The sequence below is a fragment of the Psammomys obesus genome, unplaced genomic scaffold (assembly GCF_907164565.1).
Source record: "Psammomys obesus unplaced genomic scaffold, mPsaObe1.curated_primary_1811, whole genome shotgun sequence".
NCBI classification, from domain to species: domain Eukaryota; kingdom Metazoa; phylum Chordata; class Mammalia; order Rodentia; family Muridae; genus Psammomys; species Psammomys obesus.
This window is the reverse complement of record NW_026590552.1, coordinates 1,079,975-1,105,296: the sequence shown is the minus strand read 5'-3', so window position 1 is coordinate 1,105,296 and position 25,322 is coordinate 1,079,975. Positions and strand designations below refer to the sequence as shown.

Sequence of the window (25,322 nt, the reverse complement as noted above, 5' to 3'; positions counted from 1 at the left end):
CATGTACAATTGTAAGGAAACTAGTCCAGAAAAGTCCTATTAGGAGGAAATACTATGGTGCTGAAGCATCCATAACATTTGGGCAGAGAAAGGTCAAAAGAACAGGTGTGTAGTAAACAATCAATTCAGAGATTTAATAAGAATTTAATCCAATATTGGGCCTTTTAGATTAAAGACTTCAACATTTACTCCAATTGAGAAGGGAGTTATTGGAAGGTTTTGGACAGAGTCATGGTATGCCTTTATCAATCTGCATTTTCTGTTCTTTTCTTTTCTTTTTCTATCTTTAGCTATTTTGATGTATGCAATATTTATTATCACCTTGGTATTGACCACCATATTTCATGATAATTATTTTCAGACATGGACTCATGTGTGTGTGTGTGTGTGTGTGTGTGTGTGTGTGTATTTTTTTTTTCTAATTATGTTTTCACATCACACACATAATACCCTGGGGAAAAACACAAAACAAACCAACCCCTGTTAATGTGTATCTCCAATCATCTCCTTTCCAGAAAATAAGTTTTACATGAAAATAAATTTTCACAACTGTTACCTACTACCAAGAACTGAGCTTACAAAATACATACTTAGTATAAAATACTTATCAATAAAGTAATCCTTGTGATGTTGATAACATAAATATAAAACACTCAGGTTTAATGCTCATTTATAGTATAAGGAGGGATCCTGGAATAGAAACAAGAAAACTGAGGGAGTGGGGCACAAGGGTCTTTTGTGAGACTGCATCTCCAACTAAGGACCATATATGGATATAACCTAGAACCTCTGCTCAGATGTAGCCCATGGTAGCTCAGTATCCAAGTGGGTACCCTAGTAAGGAAAACATGGACTATTTCTGATAGGAACTCAATGGCTGGCTCTTTGACCATCCCCCATCAACAGAGGAAGGAGCAGTCTTGCTAGGCCACAGAGGAGGACTTTGCAGCCAGCCAGTCCTGATGAATCCTGATAAGCTAGGGTCAGATGAAAGGGGAGGAGGTCCTCCCTTATCAGTGGACTTGGAAAGGGGTATGGAGGGAGGGTGGGAATGGGAGGGAATGAGGGAGCAGGATACAGTTGGAATACAAAGTTAACAAACTGTAACTAATATTTTTAAAAAAATTAATTAAAAAAGAAACCTGAGGAAATGAAGTGTCATCATAAAGTCACTAGACAGATGGCAGTCCTCGATTCTCATCCTTACAGGCTTCATAGTACTTTGTAAATATCATATCTAATATTATCTTACTCACAAACCCATATCTATTCCTAGAAATTAAAGAGAAATAATTAAATCTAGAGGGGTTCAAATCTCTGGCTTTATATGTTACCATAAATTCCATATGAAATATGACCAGGAAAATAAAATGTTTCTCTACAAAAATATTTCTCTACAATATGCTCTAACTTGAGATTCTGGAGTAAAAACTTGTTTTCTTTTGTGTTTGTTTCTCTCTTGGAACTAAAATCTATCAATGTATGTTATTCAAATAAAGTTCTTCCAGGTAACTTTTACATAACATTCAACAATTTCAACTGAATTGAAGATTTTATTGCTTTAAATTGGCTTCAAAATATGGAAAAATTTTGCATATATTTATTGGTGTGATTGGTAGTTTCAGTGTAGGCAATTCATTGGTTTTTAGTGATAAAGTAGTTTATAATCTGAATTGTGAGAAATGATGCACTAGGAATGCTTTACATAACCAGTTTTTCAAAGATGTGACATATTTTCTCCACTAGCTCAAGTATCTATTTTATCAAATATATCTATTTTAAAAGTAAAGTTATTGTTAAGGCAAATGAACTCATGCCACAGATAAAAATTTAATGTGTTTAAAAATTCACTAATATGTGCTGAGTATGTGCTTAGAAGAGCACATGCCTAGCATGCACAAGAATTTGAATTCCATTCTCAGTGCTGAAAACAAAAGCAATTAATAAATTAGTAATGTCTTTAAAATAGGGAAGCATGTGATGTATATTAATTCCATGGATTTCCCCCCACCCCCTGCAAAAAACAAAACAAAACAAAACACGCCATAGTTTATGTAGTGAATGGGTTAGAAAGTAGAATGGCTATAAATAAATCAATTTATCTGAATGCTATGATAATTTTAATAATTTAAACAGGACATAATAGTAGAGGTAGAGAGACAAAGAGACTAGGTTGAAGGCTATTCAGATAGCAAATAGCTTTCCTAAAGCTTAATAATGATGTTTACAGAACAAAGAATCAAGGAAGACTCTTAGATTCCCCAAATTAACAACTGAATGAGGTGCAGTTTTCTTTGGTTAGGAGTCATAGGAAAAGAAATTGGTTCCATTTGAAGAAAAAGTTGGCAAAGGGCAAAGATGAATTCAGTTTTGGATCTATTCAATTTCAAGTTCCTGTGGGAAATTAAAATTGAAAGGAAACAGTAGGTTATACAGGTCTAAAATTGAAAGGGGTTTCTTTAGATGAAAATATTGATAGGTAGTCATCATCAGACTGAAAATGCATGAAACACATTCCAGAGAGTATAAGTAGTAGATACAAAAGCAAGAAAGATATTTAAAGCACATGACAAAAATAACCTGATTGTGCATGAGCTGAGAATATAAGCTGATATTTAAAAAAATTAGTTTGCTTTGCTCATTGGAGAAGTAATTTATTTATTCTGAAGTTGATAGTTTTTAAAGAATGAAGCCAAGAAATATGAACCAAAAGCCATTTCCCTGAATAATCCAAGACTTTAATGATGTGAGGAAAGATCTGAAACAGCTAGGACATCATGGATCATGAAATTATGGAAAGAAGGGTCTCTAAAATATTGCAGTGTAAATGGAGTAGACCAGCCCCCCAGAGCTCTAATTTTGTACCACGAACAAGCTTTCCTCTTAGCTCATTCACTTATATTCCATAAACTCACTACATTAACACTTGCTCTTAATGGCCTTTCCTAAAGAAACTTCTGTTTGAGAATCTTCACTGAGAAACTCAATGATTTCTGCTGAGATCTAATGTTTGACTTTGTAAAATCAATTGGTTTTTATCTGAATACTTCTTCCAAGCCTATTATGTCCGGCTTAACAGAACAGTTAACACATCTGCACTTGCAGAAAACTGACTCTAGACATTGTACTGAGAGGAAAGAGGAACTAGGCCATTGTTTTCCCCAAATATCAGCTCCCTATTAAAACTTGTTCATTCTTCATTATGATACTTTTGAATGTAACTTTTCAACTTCAGATTCCATCTTCTTTCTGGAATTCATGCTTTGTTTCTATGATCACCAGTTTAAATAAAGCTCCAAATAAATTTTCACTTTCCATCCCCAATTCACGTTTGCATATAAATAGCTCATTACTCCTAAGACTTTTGCCTCTTAGTTTAAAATCTGTTTTTTTTTCTCCTCCATGCTAATATTATTCTCCAAACTAAAATTTCTTAAATGACTTTTCCAGTAATTCTTGTTATCTTCTGGGATTTACCTTTCTCTGTAGTCCTGCTCCTCATTATACAGGAACTATTATTTTGCCTCTGTTTTCTGTCACAATTAAAAATAAAACCCCAACAATAATTAATCTATATCATCACACTCAAGGTAAATCTTCATGCAGAAAGAATCATGATTCTGCAAATATTTACCATATTGTATGATATGTTTTAGGATGAGCAGTTGTGTCAACAAGAAGACAGTCTCAACCTTCATGGACTTGGGAGTAAATTGTAAGACAAATACAAATTATTAGTTACAGGTTTTATGTTTCATTAATAATTGGCATAGGTATTAATGTAAGAAAAGCACACTGGAGTGAAAAGAATTTACTAGAAAATGGACTTCCTGCGAGGAGGTGTTGTTCTCAGAGCTGTTAATTTTTGTTGTGGGTTTGAATATCAAATCTTGATTGGTAGCTGCTAAAATCCAGTCATTGGGAGCTGATAAGATGACAGAGCCTCTTATCAATAGATCAACTGCTCATGGATTCAAAATTTGTTGGTATTATTGAAGAAGGTAAAAACATTCAAAACTGAGGCCTAAGTAGGAAAAGTAGCTTACTGGACACGTGACCTTAAGAGTTTATTTTGTTACTTGCTCCTTCCACTGTTCTCTCTCACTTCCTGTGTGACTAGAATTTTGTGTTTGATTAGCTGTTTAGCTCCATCATTGTGTTTGTAAATGGGGCATATCATTTCACTTTCCCAAATTCTAGGCGCCTCCTCATTAGAACAGAACAGAAAGCCAAACTCTTGAATTGTATTGGCATTAGTAATTAACAGGATGGTGTGGTTTTAGAAATAAAGTAGTTCTTACCTTTTATGAATGTTTCCCCAAGAAGCATTGATATTCTCTGTTATCATGTGTACTTTTCTGGTATCATCTGCAGAATAGTCCCGAAGAAGTTTCAGTGCCAAATCATTTGTCACATCTATATTTATTTGCCATTCACGGAGATCTTTGGCCAACTGCTATAGGTACATATAGAAAGAAAATTATGTCACTATTTGTCCTCACATCTCTAAAAGGGGAATCTATAAATACCTCATAAATAGCTACTGACTCTTCAGGTCATAGTATGTCTATAAATTTGTTTCTAATCTAGCACATGTGTCTGTCAACTCTAATGATGTAAGTTAACATGCTTTCCATGAAAAAGTTTCAAATACAGGATTTTGAACATTAACTCCTTGCATGTGCTCCAATTTAGTACCAGTAAACTGGGAAAAAATAAGTTTTGTTTTTTTTTTTAGCTATAAAAGAAACTCATTTATAATTGCTTCACATGAGACATAACAAAATGTAAACACAAAAACATGCATTTCCTCACTCTTCATTAACTTGTTGAATTGCTTATGTAATTGGCATTTAACAAACTTTGAATACAGAAAATGCTGAACAAAAAAGAGTGCTGTTACTCCACAATTTCTGAAAGATTGCAATACTTTAATATTCAAATAAAAGACAAGAAATTAAACTTTTTCTAAACTAAATAATTTATGTGTTTCTCTTTGTTTTTGACAGTTGAGAGTCATTGAACTGACCATTTCATCACTGGAAGGAAGTCAATCAAGGAAGCATATCATGTCAGCACTTCCACACACAGGTGGCATGACAGATTAAGATAGCACTAAAGTATTAAGACTTATATTTAATAGAATGTGTTTGGTTGAGCTATAAATGCATGAATAGAGAAATATAAACAAACAACTTAACATAGTGACTGAATAAAGTCTTTTTTTATTTTTATTAATTACAGTTTATTCACTTTGTATCACCCCTGTAGCTCCCTCCCTCCTAGCCCATGGCAGTTCAGTGTCCAATGGGTTCCATAGTAATGGGAACAGGGACTGCTTCTGACATGAACTGATTGGACTGCTCTTTGATCACCTCCTCCTGAGGGGGGAACAGCCTTACCAGGCCAGAGAGGATGAAAATACAGCCACTTCTGATGAGAATAAAGTCTTTTTTATGGAAAAGAAAAACTTAATTTATAGGTAATATAAATGTATAAATCAAGATGGTGCAATTTTATGCTAGTAAACAAAAATTAATAACAGGGAGAACTAATAAAATTCTTACATTCTAATTCTAGAAACATAATATCATGAAATTATGGCAATAAATACCAAGTGACCCCTATAATCATATTTCTTATACTTTATCCTAATAAAATAGTCAAAAAGATAAATGTATTGTAAGATTATTTTTTTTTACCAAAAGAGTAGTTTTCATACTTATTTAGGGGATTGTGGTGGTTTGAATAGGTTCAGCCCCCCATAATCATGTGTTTGAATGCCAATAAGGAGCAGCACTATTAGGAGGCATGGCCTTGTTGGAGTAATTGTGTTACTGGGGAGGTAGGCTTTGAGGTTATATATGCTCAAGCTCCATTCAGTGTGACAGTCTACTTCTGCTGCCCTTGGATCAATATGCAGAACTCTCAGCTTCTTCTCCAGTATCATGTCTGCCTGTAAACTGCCATGCTTTCTGCCATGATGATAATGGACTAAACCTCTGAAACTGTAAGCCAGCCCCAATTAAGTGTTAATAAGAGTTGCCTTGGTCAGGGTGTCTCTTCACAGCAATAAAACCCAAATTAAGAAAAGGCTATCAGGAAATAATCACTAAATGTGCACAAAAATCATGGTAAAGAGACCATGATTGGGCCGAGGCAATAACTCACTGTTAGAGTCCTTGCATAAGGCCCAGGTTCAATCCTCACTACCTAAACAAACAGCAAAAATTAACCGTGATTTTCTTATGGCGAAACAAAACACCATTTTTCCATGAAAAAATTAAAAATCAGTATGAAGAGAAGAAAGGGCTATTATAGAAATTTAGGAAAGAAATAAATATTTTTATATAACATTTTTTTTCTGAAAGGATTAAACATTTTTATTTTAGAGTTTATGTTTGCTGTTAGTATGATGATTACATGAACAAAATGAAATCTTGATAATTTTGGTATAACTAAATTAATTTAATTGTACTTCCATCCCTCACAAAGTTTGTGTTTTTTATATAATTCAGCATTTCTTACTTAATTAGAATGTTGTATTTTAGAATCAAATAAATAGTGATATTTATTGTATATAGCAAATAGTTTCAGATTATCAAGCTATTATTAAAATACAAAAGTGCTGTGAAAGCAGTTGAGAGAGAAAAAGAGTGAGGCAAGGGGAAAAAAGAAGAAGAGAAAGGGTTTTTTTTTGGCACAGCACATGGTTTTTGGTACCACAAACAACTGTAATCTGTTCTTGTAAAATGTCAGCCTTTCTTCAATACTTCTTTCATTAAGAACTGATAAACTAGATTGTTTCCAGGTTCTGGCTATTACGAATAAAGCTGCTACAAACATGGTTGAGCACATGTCCTTGTTGTGTAATTGAGTACATTTTGGATATATGCCTAGGAGTGATATAGCTGGATCTTGAGGAAACACTATTTCTTATTGTCTGAGAAAGCACCAGATTGATTTCCAAAGTGGTTGATCAAGTTTAATTCTTACCAGAAAAGGAGTAGGGTTCCACTTTCTCCACATCCTTTCCAGTATGTATTGTCACTCGAGATTTTGATCCTAGCCATTCTGATGAGTGTAAAGTGAAGAGCAACAGAACCAAAAAATATGGGCACAGGGGTCTTTATTGAGAGTGATACTCCAACCAAGGACTATGCATGGAGATAATCTAGAACCCCTGCTCAGATGTAGCCCATGGCAGCTCATAGTCCAAGTGGGGCCCTAGTAAGGGGAACAGTGCCTGCCTCTGACATGAACTCAGTGTCTGGCTCTTTGATCACCTCCCCCTGAGGGGAGAGCAGCCTTGACAGGACACAGGAGGGCAATGCAGCCAGTCCTGATGAGACCTGATAGCCTAGGTTCAGATGGAAGAGGAGTAGGACCTACCCTATCAGTGGACTTGGAGAAGGGAATGGAAGGAGATGAGTGAAGGAGGGTGTGATTGGGAGGAAGGGAGGGAGGGAGCTACAGCTGGGATACAAAGTGAATAAACTGCAATTAATATAAAAAAGTAAATTGTGAAACAACCATAAAAATGCTTCCATTTTTGAGAAAATTCCTAAGATACAGGATTTTCTTTCCATTTCTTATTTTTAAGCTAAACATAAACTGACAAAGTATATGTATAATAAGATGTGCAGAAGATGTTATTTGCATTTTAAAAGAAAAATATATTCTCTATCAATTAATTTCTGTCATTATTCACAAAGTCATTTACCAAACTCAGATAAACTTGTTTTTATTTCTGAAGTTAATAAAAAAAAACTGATCGAAATATTAAACACAGGTTTTTGATGACCTAACATCAGGGCATTTATATGTAGGCTTAGGAACACATAACCTAAAGATTTTAATAAGTACATGATTAAAATCACTTATTTTCCTAACCAAATTGCATAATCTTAGAGCTATCTCTTTTCTGTGGTATGCTGTTGGAAAATACATGGTTATAAATAACCTGTTTAGAAAATATGAATGGCTGAGAAACACCTAAAGAAATGTTCAATATTCTTATCCATCAGGGAAAGCAAGACCAAGAAAGAATATATAAACATGTGATATAATCTTCCCTTAATCTGTAGTTGCAATGAAATTTAAGCCCATTTAAGGAAATCTTGACTAATGGTCACAGAATACTTTCCTAGATTCATGAAGTTGAGAGGCTAAAATGAAAAACAACACAATGACTTTGGCTCCCACTGAGAGCAATAAGGCTCATATTAAAACACAAAGCATCACTATTGCAATTTCCTAAAAGATGAGCAAAATATACTGATATTCATTTATATACTAATGAGGCAAATATACTGTTCACCATGGCTCAGTGACATTCACACCAGAAGTGTGGTCAATTTTCTCCATCACTGTAAAATTTGCTACAGGGATGAATCTAGAGCTCAGAAGGTGTGTAAAGTCAAAACCATAGTTGACTTTATACACACCTTTTTTTTTTCCCTGTTGGGATTCTATTTACAGCAGTGCACCCCAGAGGGAATTGCTTGAGTGGTGATCATGGTATGTGAGGAAGTTTACAATGTTAAGATACTAGCTTACTAGATGACTTTGTGAGTGTAGATGTATGCTCCCTCTAATGAATCAAAAATGTTAAACTCCATAGAGAGATCCACAGCCAGACATCACACTTAGAGACAGACAGCTTGGAACACACAATTCTAAAGGGGTGTCTCCATCAAATCCCACCCTTTAGGGCTCAGGGAACTCTGCAGAAGAAAAGAAAGCTTATAAGAGTCAGAGTGGATGGATGACACCAAGAAAACAAAGCCCTATAAATCAACAAAAACAACACTCATATGAACTCACAGAGAATAAAGCAGTTTACACAGGACGTGCACAGGTCTGCACCAGGTCTTCTGTGTGTATTATAGCTATTACATTATTTTTAAATATTAGTTACAATTTATTAACTTTATATCCCAGCTATAGACTGCTCCCTCATTCCCTCCTAATCCCACCCACCCTCTCTCATCTCCTCCCTGCCCCTTTCCAAGTCCACAGATAGAGGAGGTCTCCTCCCTTTCCATCTGACCTTAGCTTATTTGGTTTCTTCAGGACTGGTTGCAGTGTCCATCTCTGTGGCCTAGCAAGGCTGTTCCTCCCTCTGGGGTGGGGGGAGGCAGAGGTCCAACCATTGAGTTCTATCATAGCTTTTAGTTTAGTGTTTTTATGGGACCCCTGAATGTGTTGATGAGTGGGTCTCTGATTCTTGTGCCTCAGTTAATGTTTTTCAACTATATGTAAGTTGGAAGGCCAGCTGAGATGTAGAAAGAGTAAGCCAACTGTCATTGCAAAACGTGAACAAAAGATGAGTGTTCCTCTGTTTAAAATCTTTTAGTTTACATAATGAATAAAATCCAAATCATCTTTTGATAAGACAGACCTACATACCCACTTTTAGCATTTGCTAAATTTTCTTTCCTATAATTTCACAATTGTTCACTTAACAATACAAAAGTCTTATAGCTAATATACTTTTTCAAGAGGGTAGAGTCTGTAAAAGAAGCCTCTAAAAAGTAGAGCTATCCGGACTAAGACTAAGGGTTCAATGAAGATGGATGCTGTGTATTGCGTATAAGTTGCATAGGAATAAATTTAAGGCAAGTAATGTATCTCTTGTAATTGAACTTTGTAGAAAATGTTTTTCAATAATTATAGCATCATTGGAAAGTTATTGTTCAAACTAAAAGTAGAATGTTCATGGGGAGCAGAAATAGAACATATTTGTTTTGTTTTTTTAAAATCACTAAACTAGTTAGTTATAATTATGAATTAATGTTCTATAAATCTTTATTGGGGAAAGAAAGTTAATTCCTTTCTTTCTTGTGTGAATTAAAATGACCTATAAAATCCTTTATGGATTTATAGTAGAAATGTGAAAATATGTGCAAGGAAGCTATTTTGAATGTAAAGCCTCTCATCATTAACTCTAAGACACATCCATTAAACCTTTGACATTACCAACCAATTCTGTTTCACAAGGTAACATTCCATACAGGATACTATTTAAGAAAATATCTCTCATTTTCCAGCTTACTGGAAATGATTAATCTTTTAAACAGCTTTGAGGGCTACATACCAGTGCTGCTACTTTTTTTTTTTTTTTTTTTTTTTTTTTTGTCCTTTCAACAATGACTACAAGCTGAGTACAGCCTAGTAAATGTGTTATGGGCCAACCCATTAGAGTTCCATTATTTTCTGTCTTACTTGGCTTCATGTAATGAATTTTTATAATTAAACTAATGGCATACAATTTATTTTTTCCCTCTTTACTTTCAGGCCCCATTTCTCTGCCAGCATTTTTGGAATAAGTTTTATACAAAAGGAAGGGAGGAATGTCCTTTAAGTACTTCATTACCTTAATTTCATTATGACATTTTGGAAAGTATTGTTTTTATTTGAGCTCTCACTTTAATTTGTTGACTTTATTAAAAGGCTTAAGCAGTGTTGTGCTTAACAAATCACCTATATACCCTAGGCTTCTAACAGGAACTCAGTGACTGGCTCTTTGACCTCCCACCCCCCAAGGGAGGAGCAGTCCTTTTAGGCCACAGAAGAGGCTTTGCAGCCAGTCCTGAAGATACCTCATAAAACAGGATCGGATGAATGGGTATGAGGTCCCCCCCATCAGTGGACTTGGAAAGGGGCATGGTGGAGATGAGGGAGGGAGGGTAGGATTAAGGGAATGAGGGAGTGGGACACGGCTGGGATACAGAGTTAATAAAATGTAACTGATAAGAAAAAAATAAAATTAAAAAAAAAGAGAGAGAAGTGTGGTTGAAAGGGTGCAGAAGTGCTCCTGTAGAAACTATCCCAAAAGAACATCACAAATCCACCAGAAAGTAGCATATTTTCTTGTGACATCATATCCTGTTTTCTAGGTAACTTTTCAAATCCCATGAACCTACAACGGGAGATTGCATTCACCAGTATCTTTCGTCATGAGATCACATATATGCACTTTAAAATTCAAGGAAAAAAAATCTGTAGTCTTCATAATGTGCCAACATGCAATTAAAAGCACATTTAATACACATTCCACATATTATACACTCATTGAAATTGTGCAGTTTATTGGCTTTTCATTGAGTCAAACAGTTGTGTAACCATTAATACAGTCTAATTCTGGTACAGTATCTTCTCAACTTTATATTAATAATAGTAACTTTTCAGTATCCGTTTTCTTCATCCACAGTTATGACTTGTTTTACATATAAACAAAGAGACACAATGTTGTTTTTGACTGGGTTATATCAAATAGCATACTGACCTGAAGGTTTATCTATCCCACAGTATAAGCATTATAATAATTTTTATCATTTAGTAATATTTCATTTTTGATGTACTAATTATTTTTGGTGATGGACATGGGTTGATTATGCTTCCTGAATATAATGATTAATACTACCATAGACTTCTGTACAAATTTTTGTGTCTATTTTTATTCCTTTTAGTATATATTTAAGTACAGAATGCAAATATTAATATATTTCTAAACTGCTGAATATTTTCCCATTGTTTTGACAATTTATTTATTTCACATATATGTTTATTCATTTATTTGTTTTCTTGAGACAGGGTCTCATTAAATAGCTCTGGCTGCCATGGAACTTGTTATGTCGACAAGACAGGAATTGAACTTGCAATAATCTTTCTGCTTTTTTATCCCGACTTCTGAAATTATAGTTGTGCCATATCACATCTGAACATATTCATCCTTTGAAATGCTTATAAAATATATGAGAATTCCAATTAGCCTCCATCTTTGTAGTGCTCAGCATAGTCTGATTTATTTATTTTAGCTAATGTGTATAAAGGGCCCTTTCACTGTTTTTCATTTATATTTTCTCATCACTAATGATAACTATATTATCATTTGTTTAAGGAGGTCTATTATGGATAATTTTTCTATTAAAACAGCCTCTGTAATTGGGTCATTTACATTTTGTTACTGAGTTATTAGAGTTTATGCATGTTTTGAAACAAACTTCTCATTACATGTATCAATTAAAATATTTTCTCTCATCTTGTCTTTCAATTTATTGGCATCATTTGAAGTATAAATGTTTCAGTGTATATCAAGTACAATTTATGTGTCTTTTCTTATTACATTATACTTTTGGTGTTGCATCTAAGAAAATACTGCCTAACAATTTTGTGTAACTCTGTACCTTTTTTGAAATATTAAGTTTTATAGTTATTTTGTGTGTGTGGTTCTTTTGTGCATACATGAACACACACACACACAGGCATGTGGATGGGTATGCAGCACTGGACATGCATATGCATGCCTGAAGATGGTGATTGCTCTCCTCTTTTAACACCTTCTTATCTATACATTTGAAACAGGGTCTCTCCCTGAATCTGGCTTGCTTTTCTCCACTAGGCTGGATGCCATCAAATGCCAGTGTTCTTGTCTCCAGTCCATTTAAACTGGATCGATAGGCGAATTTTGAACACCCAGCTTGTTATAAGGATGCTAGGATCCAAAATATAGTGCTTATGATTTCACAATAAGTGATATTAACTCCTGAGCCATCTCTCCAGCCTTTAAGGTTTTAGTCCTTGTGTTTAGTTTTAAATTTCAACTTGGAATAGGTTATTATTATTATTATTATTTGAAAATCACTAAACACTGCTTATTTTAAATTAAATGTTTTCAATTTAACAATGACAATTACATGTTCAGGTAAAAAAGTGATGTGTATGCCTAATATAACCTGCCATCTCATATAATGTTCACTTTTTTGTATTGGAGCATTTGAAATGAGGTTTAAAAGTGATTCAGAGTCATGTAATAGTTTGTTATTAACCACATCATCATGTTGTGTAATACATTTTGAAGATGTAATCATACTAACTGAAAAGCCATGATCTCCACCAGACTCCCTCCAGTCTCTTGTAACCATCACTCTTGTCTCTAGTTGTGTAAGTGTGAAGTGATTAAAGTCCATAAAGGACTGCAACACACAGTAACTCTGTCTCACATATATGTGTGAGTACCAGGTGAAAGTACTCTGGTACTACCTATTTGCAGACGAGAGATTGTCGCATTTGTATGTTTTACCCCTCCACGTGTAATAAAAATGTACTCTTTTAAGAAGGGTACATTTATCAAAGAGGTCCCCCTGAATTCTTTATTTTCTACTAAAATAATTTGTGGTTTTTAAGTAGAACAGATTTACATTAGAAAATTAACTACAATTATAATGTATCTATGGGACAATAAAATTGTATTTAAAACAGGCTTTTCAGCCTTGAAAATGTTTATTTAATAATTTGAAAGTTATTAGATTTCTCACTTCAAATAATTTCCAGTATTAAATAACCAAATCAGCAGGGCTCAAAGATTTCACTTCTCTGTTGAATTTATGTATGCTTAAATCACGGAAGCACAGAAAAGTTAATACCTTCACTTTTGGAAAGCTTTTATTGCAATTTTATTTATTATTATAATTATTAATTACAATGTATTTCGTTTGTATCCCAGGTGTGGCTCCCTTCTTCATTTTCTCCCAAATCCACCCTTCCTCTTTCTTCTAACCCTATGCTTCTCCTCTAGTTCCCTAATAGAGGAGGCTCTCCTCCCCTTCTATCTGACCCTAGCCTATCAGGTCTCATCAGGACTGTCTGCATTGTCTTTCTCTGCTGCCTGCCAAGGCTGAACCCCCCAGGGGGAGGTGATCAGAGAACATGCCACTGAGTTTATGCCAGAGAAAGTCAGTGCTCCCCTTACCAGGGAACGTGGAGACTGAGTCAATGGGCTACATCTGAGCAGGGGTTTTAGGTCTTTTATGTGGAATTTAACAAGAGCAATCACAGAGCAATCAAAGAGGAAGAAATTCCTTTTTCAACGGCTGGAAGAAGAAAAATAAATATAAACTATAAGCCTGGTCAATTCTTTCTTGCCACTAGAAAAGAAACTTCAAAATGACCAAGAAATAAGTTTTCCAAAGGACCCATTGCCAAGTGTGTACCAATCTTAGGCTGGTGTACAGGCTGTGAACTCAGCCAAGATTGTGCTAAATTAAATAAATCCTAGGATGATAAGTGCTGGCAGTTTCAAGTCCTAATGAAACTTTTGCTTATTTTTTTTTCTTTTTTCACCTTGCACAAAAGTTTTAATGCCTTTTAAGTAAATCAATTCCCAAATTATTATTTTTATTATTATCATTTATTAAAATTTATTCAACTTGAATCCCAGCTGTGTTCCCCTTCTTTATTTCCTCCCCATCCCATCCTCCCTCCCTCCTCTCCCCTTATGCCCCTCCCTTAGTCCACAGGTAGGTGAGGTCTTTCCCTCTTCTATTTTGACCCTAGCATTAACAGGACTGAAACTTTTGCTTCTTTAGAGGGAGATGATGCAGCCAGCCTTGATGAAACCTAGTTAGCTAGAGTCAGATAGAAGGGGAGGAGGTTCTCCCCTATCAAAGGACTAGGGAAAGGGCATAGGGGAAGAAGAGGGAAGGTGGGTGGGACTGAGAGAAGATGAGGGAGGGGCCTACTAAGGGGATTCAAAGTGAATAAATTGTAATAAATAATAGTAATTAATTAAATTTAATTAAAAAAAGAAAGTTCTAAATGGCATCATCTCTCACAGGATTCTGTTAAAGCTTATTGGCAGGGATTTTAATTAGTGTGGAATCTTGTATGTTTCTTTTTTTTTCCCCCTGTAACAGCTGTCTCTGGTTAAAAAAGCATTTTTATACCATCCCTAAAAAGATCAAATGAAGAGATGTTGTTAATAAAATAATCTGTGGATTTCTAAATCCACATCCTTGTTTCAGAAAATTAATGGTTTATAGAGCAAAGAGAAAACATACAAATAGATTATGTATAGTTTTTATGGCCTGCTCATTTGTAATTCATAGAATAGACTTCCTGGAGTATGTTTTCTGCTCAACCAGTGTTCTACTACTGTTTCCTTCTACCCTGACTATGTTTTTATGATGAACTTTCCCAGATGCCATCTTATATGTAATTTTTACTATGTGAATATAGTATTATTTTATAATTGCTTTCCATTAATTTTCCTAACCGACATGTGGATAGTTTCAAAACATTAAACCAGTGAGATAAGAGTTAAAGATGTATCAGTCTCAGAAAAAAACGCTAGGCCCAGATTTTTTGGTTCTGTTGTTCTCTTTGTGGAGCTCCAGACACTTCCAGGTCTTTCTATCTCCCCCTTCTTTCATAAGATTCTCTGCACTTTGACCAAATTTTGGCTATGAGTCTCAGCATCTGCTTTAATACCCTGCTGAGTAGAGCCTTTCAGAGGCCCTCTGTGGTAAGCTCCTGTCTTTTTCCTTATTTTCACCTCTTCCAATGTCTATCCCATTTGCCTTTCTGAATGAAGATTGAGCATCTTACCCAGGGTCCTCCTTGTTGCTTAACGTCTTTAGGTATACATATTTTAATATGATTACCCTATATTATGTCTAATATCCACTTTTAAGTGAGTATATACCATGAGTGTCTTTCTGCTTCTGTGTTACCTCACTCGGGATGATCTTTTCTAGTTCCCACGATTTGCCTGCAAATTTCATGATTTTCTTGTTTGTAATTGCTGAATAGTGTTCATTGTGTGAATGTACCACAATTTCTGTATCAATTCCTCAATTGAGGGACATCTGGGTTGTTTCCAGATTCTTGTTGTTATGAATATGGAGATAACCTGGACTCCCTGCACAGAGGTAGCCAGTGGCAGCTCAGTCTCTAAATGGGATCCCTAATAAGGGAGCAGGGGCTGTCTCTGGCACAAATTCAGTGGCTGGCTTTTGATCACCTCTCTCTGATGGGAGAGGAGCCTGAACAGGCCACAGAGGAAGACTATGAAAGACAGTCCTGATGAGACTTGATAGGCTAGGGTCACATGGAAGGAGAGGAGGTCCTCCACTATCATTGGACTAGAGAAGGGGCATGGGAGGAGATGATGGAGAGGGGAGGGAGGGAGGGAGGGAGGGAGGTATTGGGAGGTAAAGAAGGTGGAGCTACAACTGGGATTCAAAGTGAATAAATATAATAAGTTAAAAATTATATTAATAAAAAGTAAAAAAGAGTTAAAGATGGAACTTAGTGAAATGTTACAAAGAAATAAAACTGATAATGAAAAATTATAAAATGATAAAAATCATGCAATAATACTAAACTGAAAGTTTAGAATTTAAAAATTATAGACATTATTAATACAGTTAACATATATGTTAATAATAGAGAAGGTTAAATATTAAGAATTATTAATATGTCCAGATTTCTGAGAATCCAGATCAGTAGATTTCAAGTATGGTGATTGTTTCAAAGTATAAAAATGGTCATGGGGCCTGGTGGAGCACGCCATTGATCCAAGGACTCAGGATCAAAGGCAGGAGAATCTCTGTGAGTTCAAGGCCAGTCTGGTCTTCAAAGAGTTTTCCAGGATAGCCAAGGCTGTTAACACAGAGAAACTCCAACTCTAGAAACAAACAAACAGACAAAAATCCCAAAAATATTTTTAAAATGTCATGGAATCGTGTTATTGTTCAAAACCATTTACTGTTATTTATGAAGAATTAATTGCATCATCATCAGGTATGGAAAAGAAATGAAGACTGACTGCTGTAACCACAGCTCTTCAACTCTGATGAGGGCCTTGAAAAGCTAGTAATTTTTCTTGGCAAATGAGAGGCAACCAAATGTAGCAATATTTATGAGGAGAGAGATGCAGGTCAGATAGTGTCTTCATATATTTATTTCCAAACATTTTTTAAAGATAATTGTAAGTGATATGCCTGCCAACATCACTGAGTAGTGAGTCCACATTTAGGCATTAAAATCTTTCTCTTTTTTGTTCTCCAACTTTTCAAAATTTTAAAAACAGTAGTTGCATATAAAGGAAAATAATTTGAAATTATCTTCAGTTTTTCAAAGTAGAAAAATACTGTGAAAACATTTCCATATTATACTATTTAATTGCTTTATTTTATAGCCATTTGGCTTATCAATGATATAATCTTATTTGTCAGTTGATAATTACTATTGCCTGTTTTAGAGCCTCAGGGTGTTTTGTCAATTTGTTTTATACACACAGACTGTGGGTGAACAAGAAAATCTGTGAGGCCATCTGCAAAAATAATCGCCCTAAATTCCTGTCCTATATCCCTATTCCTACCAAAAGAAGTGACTGAATTTCATCTGCCTTCAGTTTTCTGCCTGCAAATAAAAAGGGTACTTTTCATAAGGAATGACTGAGAGAATCTAATAAAACAGTGCATATAAAATGATCAGCATGGATTTAGCATACAACAAACACTCAGTTTAGTAGTAACAATACGATTGTTTTAGTATTCATGTATACCATCCTGGAACAAGGAGTGTGGGAACATTAATGTATAGTCCATCTTTATCATCTGCCATATGATTATGTGTTTACTGTGACAGTCATGCTTCTCATTAAGTTTCTAAACAGACAAGAATAGCCATGATTTCTATAGTTAATGCCAAGACACTTTTTATAAAGCAGTCAGAAGACTACCTACATCCATTTTAAAAAATCTTGACAAAGATGGTATTTATAATAAAATCCTGTGTTGTGTTAGGTGTTTCAAAACATTTATTTGCATAATTAGATAGCTGTGTTTTCTTCTTCCATATTTACTTTTCTAATAGTCTCTTACATGAAGTCCTGTACTTTTGTAACTAATGTTTATTAAATCCTAATAATTATTGATACCCCCTTAGGATTCTCTTAGGGTATGATTATTTTTCATCTGTCAACATTTAGAATCAAATATAGCACTACTTATCTCTCATTTTTCCTTTTTGTCCCATCTGTCTTAAACCCCACTTATGATAATTTTGTATTCATTAACCTTTTTTTTTGTATCTGATCTATGAAATTCATAATATACTAGCTTATGGATAAGAACAGACCATTCAAGATTAACCATGTGGGTTGCATTTCAAATAGTCAGACCAGGAATTAAGAAGATGATTTAGAAATTATGCATCTGTGTTAATAATAACAGAGGCAATGATGAGTCTTAAAATCTTATATGGCCTTCTGAAATTCCAGTATACATGAAAACCTTATCTTCATAGGAACTTTAGTTCCTCTAACAAAGTGGCTATAATAAAAATTGCCTAAATGTGTATTAATACCATTTAGTCTATCTCAGATTAACTTGGAAAAAGTTTTGATCAGTGGGACATGTTAGAAATCCCAGGCCTGTTATAAAGCTCCATGAACTTACTAACACATTCTCAGGGGATTTAGGGCAAATATATCAGTGGACTACGGGAGGGGCATAGTAGGAGAAGAGAGAGGGAGGGTGCAATTGGGAGATGAGGGAGGAGGTGACAGCTGGAATAAAACATGAATAAATTGTAATAAAAAATTATAATTTTAAAAATTTTAAAAATATCCCCCCCCCCAAATATCTTTGAAAAACAAGAAAAGCTTATCCCCAACTGACCATTTGGACAGAGCTTTTAAAATGGATTATCACTTTCTAATAGAATAGACGATAACCAAACAATCAATTGTTATTAATCTGTATTGTATTTTGATGTTGATATTTTAAAGTTTATTTCTCAATGAAACTTAACATAATATAAATAGAGTGCTTTGTATACGAGATATTTTAGAAATGAAAAAAAACGAAGAAAATATGTTTTTTTTCTTCTTAGATGACATAATTCATGTCAGACTCAGATCCTTGATTACCAGAATGCATATTTGACCAGATTAAGAAAAAAATAGAGTTTGGATCAATCATATCACCTCCAACCACCTTATGTACTTGCTTAAAAATCTCTTACCAGTATCCACTGTTGACCATTTAATGTCTCAGATAGTGTATACATGGGCATTTGAAAGAAGCAAGTGTGTATAAAGCATCATGTAGTATACTTAAAAAATAAATAAACCTTATTTCTTTACCACTTTCTTTTAGCCTAGGGATTACTAAACTATAAAGTGGAAAGATATTTCTAATGTTTTAAGTGAAATAGGAGGAAAAAAGTGAAGGAGGAATAAGACGTATAGAAAACACTGTGCTAATGTCAGACAATGGGAGAAGAAATGTGAGAGTACCTGTTCTTGTTATACCTTCCCTGATAATCACTCAATCCCTTCTCCAATTAGAGCCCTTAATAAGGTATGGGTAGATATAACTTTTACTTTTCCTGAGAAGAAATTATTGATAAATGTTAATTTAGCATTATACTACCACAGAAATATGGTAGGCATATCTTCTTTGAAGTGTTCTTTAAAAAATGGGGTGGAGTAAAAGCCACCACAGGGATAGTTCTTGCCTAGGTTTAGAAAGTCTTGAATTCAATCCCCAGAAGAAACTTAGCATGGCAGCATGGCACATGTCTGTAATTCCAATTCTCAGGAGTTGTAGACAAGAAGATCAGGAGTAGAGGCACAAGTAGGTTATATAAGGCCTGAATGAACTACAATAACAGCAACAACAAAACAACCTAAAAAATATGTGCATACTAAAACACGAAAAATAACCTTAGGCTTTTAATGGGCCATCAGTTTTCCTTTAACCTGTACCATGTCTCAAAATGTTGTAATTTTCATTAAAATCATTAAATTTAATATATGGCATGAGTTCATTTGCTCTAACAAGAATTTTACTTTTAAAATAGATATGCTTGCCACTAACCTTGGTTTCTGTGATCTTCTTTTGGATGGCATCTACCATGTGAGGACCTTCTTTCCATGAGTCAAGCTTGGTTCTGGCTTGTCCTATGACTTGTTCAGCTCCATTCTTAGCTTCTAGCCACTGTTTTGAATCGTTTAACATTTCATTCAACTGCTGTCTCCGGTTCTGCAGGTGTTCTTGTACCTCATCCCATTGAATCTGAATTCTTTCAACTGGCATGAAAGAAAAAATAAACAACAGTGAGTACAGTTTTGTGCAGGTGATAAATATGGATCTATTTGCATTTTTCTACATGTATACATCCAGTTAGACCAGCACCATTTGTTGAACATGCTGTCTTTTTTCCATTGTATGGTTTTGGCTTCTTTGTCAAAAAAATAATTTTCTGTAGGTGTGTGGATTTATTTCTCAGTCTTAGATTAATTTCCATTGATCCACCAGTCAGCATCTATGTCAGTACCATGCCATTTTTTTTATTTTTTTCCTTCACAATTTATTCATTATATATACCTATTGAATCCCTCACCCGCAACTCTTCCTATCTCACCCTTCCTCCCTCTTCCTCTTATCTGCTTAGTCCACTGAAAGGGGGCATTCTCTACTGTAGCCATCTGCCAATAGCTTATCAAGTATCATCAGGAATGACTGAATCCTCTTCCTCTGTGGCCTGGAAAGGCGACATCACCAGGGGCCAGTGAACAAAGAATAATCAACTGAGTTATGATAGGGGCAGCTCCTGCTCACCTCTTTCAGAGATCCACATGGAGACTAAGCTGCCAATAGACCACATATGAGCAGGGAGTTTAGCTGTTCTCCATGCATGGTCTTCCTTTGGTGAATCAGTCTCTGCAGGAACACCCTGGGCTCAGTTCCTTAGTTTTGAAAATGCTTAGAAGGATGTTTAAATCTCATTCAGACTTGCAAACAGAATAGACAAGAGAAGTAGTGGAAGAGAGAAAGACTCTGGGAGCCTACTATAAGGAGTCCTCTGAAAGGAAAAACCCAATAGGGGATCTAAGCAGATGCTGAAACCCTGGGTCAAACTTTGGGCCAGGTGCAGGGAGTCTTATGGAGGAAAACAGGGGAGGGAATAGAGCAACATGGAGCAGACAGAAGACACACAAGGAGACCATTCCATTTTTATTACTGTTGCACTATAATACACCTTATGATCATGGGTGGAGAGACTTCTAGAAGATCTTTATTGTTTTAGCTATTCTGGGTTTTGTTTTGTTTTTCTTTAAAAATTGTGTTGATATTATGATGATAATTACAACAAAGGAATATTGCATGGCAGAGAAACAATTCAATAAATGTTCAGCATCCTTGGTGATCCATGAAATGCAAACCAAGACAAACCTCACACCCGACAGAATGGCTAAGACCAAAAACTCAAGTGTCAAAACATGCTGGAGAAGTTGTGGAGAGAGGGAACCCTCCTCCATTGCTGGTAGGAATGTAAACTTGTATAACCACTTTGGAAATCAATCTGACGCTTCTCAGACAATTAGGAATAGCTCTTCCTCAAGATCCAGCTATATCACTCCGAGGCATATAGCAAAAAGAGTCTCAAGTACACAACAAGGACATTTTCTCAACCATGTTTGTAGCAGCTTTTTTCATAATAGTCAGAACCTGGAAACAACCCAGATGTCCATCAACGGTGGAATGGATACAGAAATTGTGGTACTTTTACACAATGGAATACTACTAAGGAGTTAAAAAGAAGGAAATCATGAAATTTGCAAGCAAATGGTGGCATCTACAAAAAGATCTTTCTGAGTGAGGTATGCCAGAAGGAGAAAAACAAATGGTATATACTCATTTATAAGTGGGTACTAGACCTAAAAGATAGGATAAACATACTGAATTCTGTATACCTAAAGAAGCTAAATGAAAAAGAGGACCCAAAGTAAGATTATCAATCCTCACTCTACCTAGCAGTGTTTCAAAGCAGACACTAAGACTCATAACCAAATCCTCGGCAGAGTGCAGGAAATCATATGAAAGAAGGGGAGTTAGTATGATATGGAAAGGATAGGAGCTCTACAAGGACCAAATATATCTGGGCACAGGGTCTTTTCTGAGACTGACACTCAACCAAGGACCATCTATGGATATAACATAGAACTTCTGCTTGGATGTGGCCCGTGGTAGCTCAGTAACCAAGTAGTTTCCCAAAGTAAGGGGAACAAGGACTATGTCTAACAGGATCTCAAGGGCAGGCTCTTTGACCCCCCCCCCCCCCAGGGGAGGAGCAGTCCTGTTAGGCCACAGAGGAGGATTTTGCAGCCAGCCCTGAAGATACCTGATAAACAGGGTCAAATGAAAGGGGAGGATGTCCTCCCCTATCAGTGGACTTGGAAAGGGGCAGGGAGGAGACGAGGGAGGGAGTGTGGGGTTGGGGAGGGAATGAGGGAGCGGGATACAGCTGGGACACAGAGTTAGCAAAATGTAACTAATAAGAAAAATAAAATTAAAAAAAAAGAAAGACAAATGGGATGGACAGGGGAAGTAGGAGAAAACAAGTAACAGGACAGGAGCCTACCACTGAAGGTGTCTGAAAGACTTTACCTAGCAGCATATCAAAGCAGATGCTGAGACTCATAACCAAAACTTTGGCAGAGTATAAAAAATCATATGAAAGAAGGGGGAGTTAGTATGACCTGGAGAGGACAGGAGCCCCACAAGGACCAAATATATCTGGGCACAGTGGTCTTTTATGAGACTGAATGTAGAACCAAGGACCATGTATGGATATAACCTAGAACCCATGCCGAGATGTAGCCCATGGTAGTTGAGTATCCCAGTTGGTACCCTAGTAAGGGGAACAGGGAATATTTCTGACATGAACTCAATGACTGGCTCTTTGACCTCCCCCTCCTCCTAAGGAGGAGCATCCCTGCTAGGCCCCAGAGGAGGACTTTGCAGCCAGTCCTGAAGGTACCTGATAAAACAGGGTCAGATGAAAGGGGAGGAAGTCCTCCCCTATCAGTGGACTTGGAAAGGGGTACGGAGAAGATGAGGGAGGGTGGGTGGGATTGGGAGGGAATGATGAAGTAGGTCACAGCTGGGATACAAAGTTAATAAACTGTAACAAATATTAAAGAAATAAAAATAAATTTTAAAAAGAAGACATCAGTGGTAGACTCCTATCCTGTTTTCTCACTTCTACTGCTTCTGGTGTCTATCTGTTTTCTTTTCTGAATGAGAATTGAGCATCTTCCCTAGGGTCCTCCTTGTTGTTTGGCTTCTTTAGGTCTGTAGATTTTAGTATGTTTATCCCTAATGTAATCCACTATATAAACAAACTGAAAGGAAAAAAAAAAACAGCACATAATAATCTCTTTAGATGCTGAAAAAAACATTTGACAAAATCCAACACCTGTTTATGTTTAAAGTCTTGGAGAAATCAGGTCTACAAGGCACATACCTAAACATAGTAAAGACAATATACAACAAACCTATAGCCAACATCAAACTCAATGGAGAGAAACTTAAATCAATTCCACTGAAATCAGGGACAAGGCAAGGCTGTCCACTCTCCATATCTCTTCAACACAGTACTTGAAGTCCTAGCTAGAGCAGTAAGACAATTAAAGGAGATAATGGGTATACAAATCAGAAAGGAAGAAGTCAAAGTATCATTATTCCCCTATGATATTGCTATATACATGAGTGACCCCAAAAATTCTGCCAGAGAACTCCTTCAGCTGATAAACACCTTCAGCAAAGTGGCTGGATGAAAAATTAACTAAAAAAAAGTAGCCCTTCTGTAGGCAAAATTAAAAAATGACTGAGAAATAAATTAGGCAAACAACACCCTTTTACAGTAGACACAAATAACATAAAGTACCTTGGAGTGACTCATATCAAGCAAGTGAAAGAACAAGTGATTAATGACAATGATGTTGGAGCAGACTGTACCATCTAAAAAGGTAGAGAAACTTCTGAATAAACAGAAAACAGACACAGATGAGATGTGTTGATTACATACCATATGATGAAGAATCCTTTGTTTGTATACTACTTGAGAATGTACTTTACATCAAGCATCAGAAGCTAAGAAACTAAAAAAAAATAAAAATAAAGTAAACAAAGTCTATTTCTTCAACGGTCTTGTAATCTAGTGTGTCATTTTGATTATATCTAGAAGCACATGGTATGTGAAATAAATTGAGTTTTAGACATGATGACATACAGATTTAAACTTTTATCTACAAAAGGCTTCTTTGACCAAATTAATGAAGATTGATAAACAGTACAAAGGACTCTTATCAGATTAATAATTTGCATTTTTGGCTTCATAATAGAGTCATTAAGGAGAGCTTTCAAAGATGCTATTGCCTTGATTCCATCCCAAACCAAATAATCCAGAACCTTTGGAACTAGGTCCCAGACACTGGTATTTTTTTAAGTACCCAGGTAATTCAAATGTTTAGAGAAATTTATGATCTATCAGTTAGAGAAAACGAAATGTACTTTTACTTAATGAAGTCGAAGGAAGAAGTAGTCAGGTGATAGAGACTTTAGAAGAACAATTAATGAGGTTGAGAATTTGTATGACTCAGCTTTTCTTGCTCAAAAGAGAGGAAGTAAGTGGAACTGAGATGGATTGTAGGTTTTCCCATAAAAGACTAAAGAGAATAACAGATGTGTCAGGAGTTAGGCAAAGGAAGGGTGATGGCATGCTAGATTTTGGATATGTTGACCCCTTCAAAGTGATTTATTAAGCATTTGACTCTGTAGACTTCAGGAGATTGCTTAACACAGAGATCTGAGTGAGCTCCCACAAGAGGTAGTAAAGGAAACAGTATATGTAAATGAATTCCCCAGGGAGGCTATATCAATGAAGGGTAAATTATAGAGAGACCCCAATATTTAAATATTTAAAGGGTGGACAGAGCAATCTGAGAAGTGGCCAAAGTGTTAGAACAAAACGAAAACATGATTCCATTCTCTTAAACAAAAGAGAAGGCTTAAGAAGCCTTTGTCAGTGATGATACATAATAAAGAGTCCTTATTGAAAATATATGTACACTCCACGGGCTCCAGTGCTGCAGCAACTTGAATGTTGCTGCTATCATCAGCAAAAGTAGTGTCAGATGAAAAAATCAATTTGCATTGGATGGGAATATCACCTGGTAAATCATTGTGGGAACTCTGGTAGAGACTAGTGCTTCTCAGCCTTTAACATGAATATTAAATCACCTATGGGATCTTATTTGAACTGAATTTAAGGAGAATTTAAGGAATTCAAGGGGAAAGCCTGAGGCTACATAATAACATCAGGCTTACCAGTATACAAAAAGCACTGTTGTGATCCAAGCCATCATTTAAACAGTATTGTGTTTGAAGAACTGCTCTGTGGAAGAGAAAGGCCTGATTTTCTAGATGGATGGAAGAGAAAGGAAAAACTATGGGACATATTGATTTATTTGATTCTTGTTTGTTTGAATTTTTTTACACAGCAGAAAAAGTAAATGTGTTCTAGAAAAAAATTAAAGACACAGAAATGTTTGAAATGGAATAACTACCATCAAGAAGTAGAACACGTCTATATGAGTGAGTTTATACTGTGTGTCTTTCTCCTTCTGGGACAGCTCACTCAGGATGATCCTTGCCAGATCCCACCATTTACCTGCAAAT

General features: G+C 35.6%; 1 protein-coding gene across 3 annotated transcripts in view; it reads right to left on the bottom strand.

Annotated features, from left to right (window-relative positions):
* The window catches only part of Dmd (dystrophin), a 1,523,318-nt gene that overhangs the window by 707,015 nt on the left and 790,981 nt on the right, over nucleotides 1-25,322 (bottom strand). For all 3 annotated transcript variants that reach the window (XM_055607916.1, XM_055607917.1, XM_055607918.1), the window contains 2 exons: nucleotides 19,674-19,885; nucleotides 4,302-4,456 (listed from right to left, as the gene is read on the bottom strand). In XM_055607916.1, coding sequence (XP_055463891.1) covers nucleotides 4,302-4,456; nucleotides 19,674-19,885 — 367 coding nt within the window. The remainder of the gene's footprint in view (nucleotides 1-4,301; nucleotides 4,457-19,673; nucleotides 19,886-25,322) is intronic.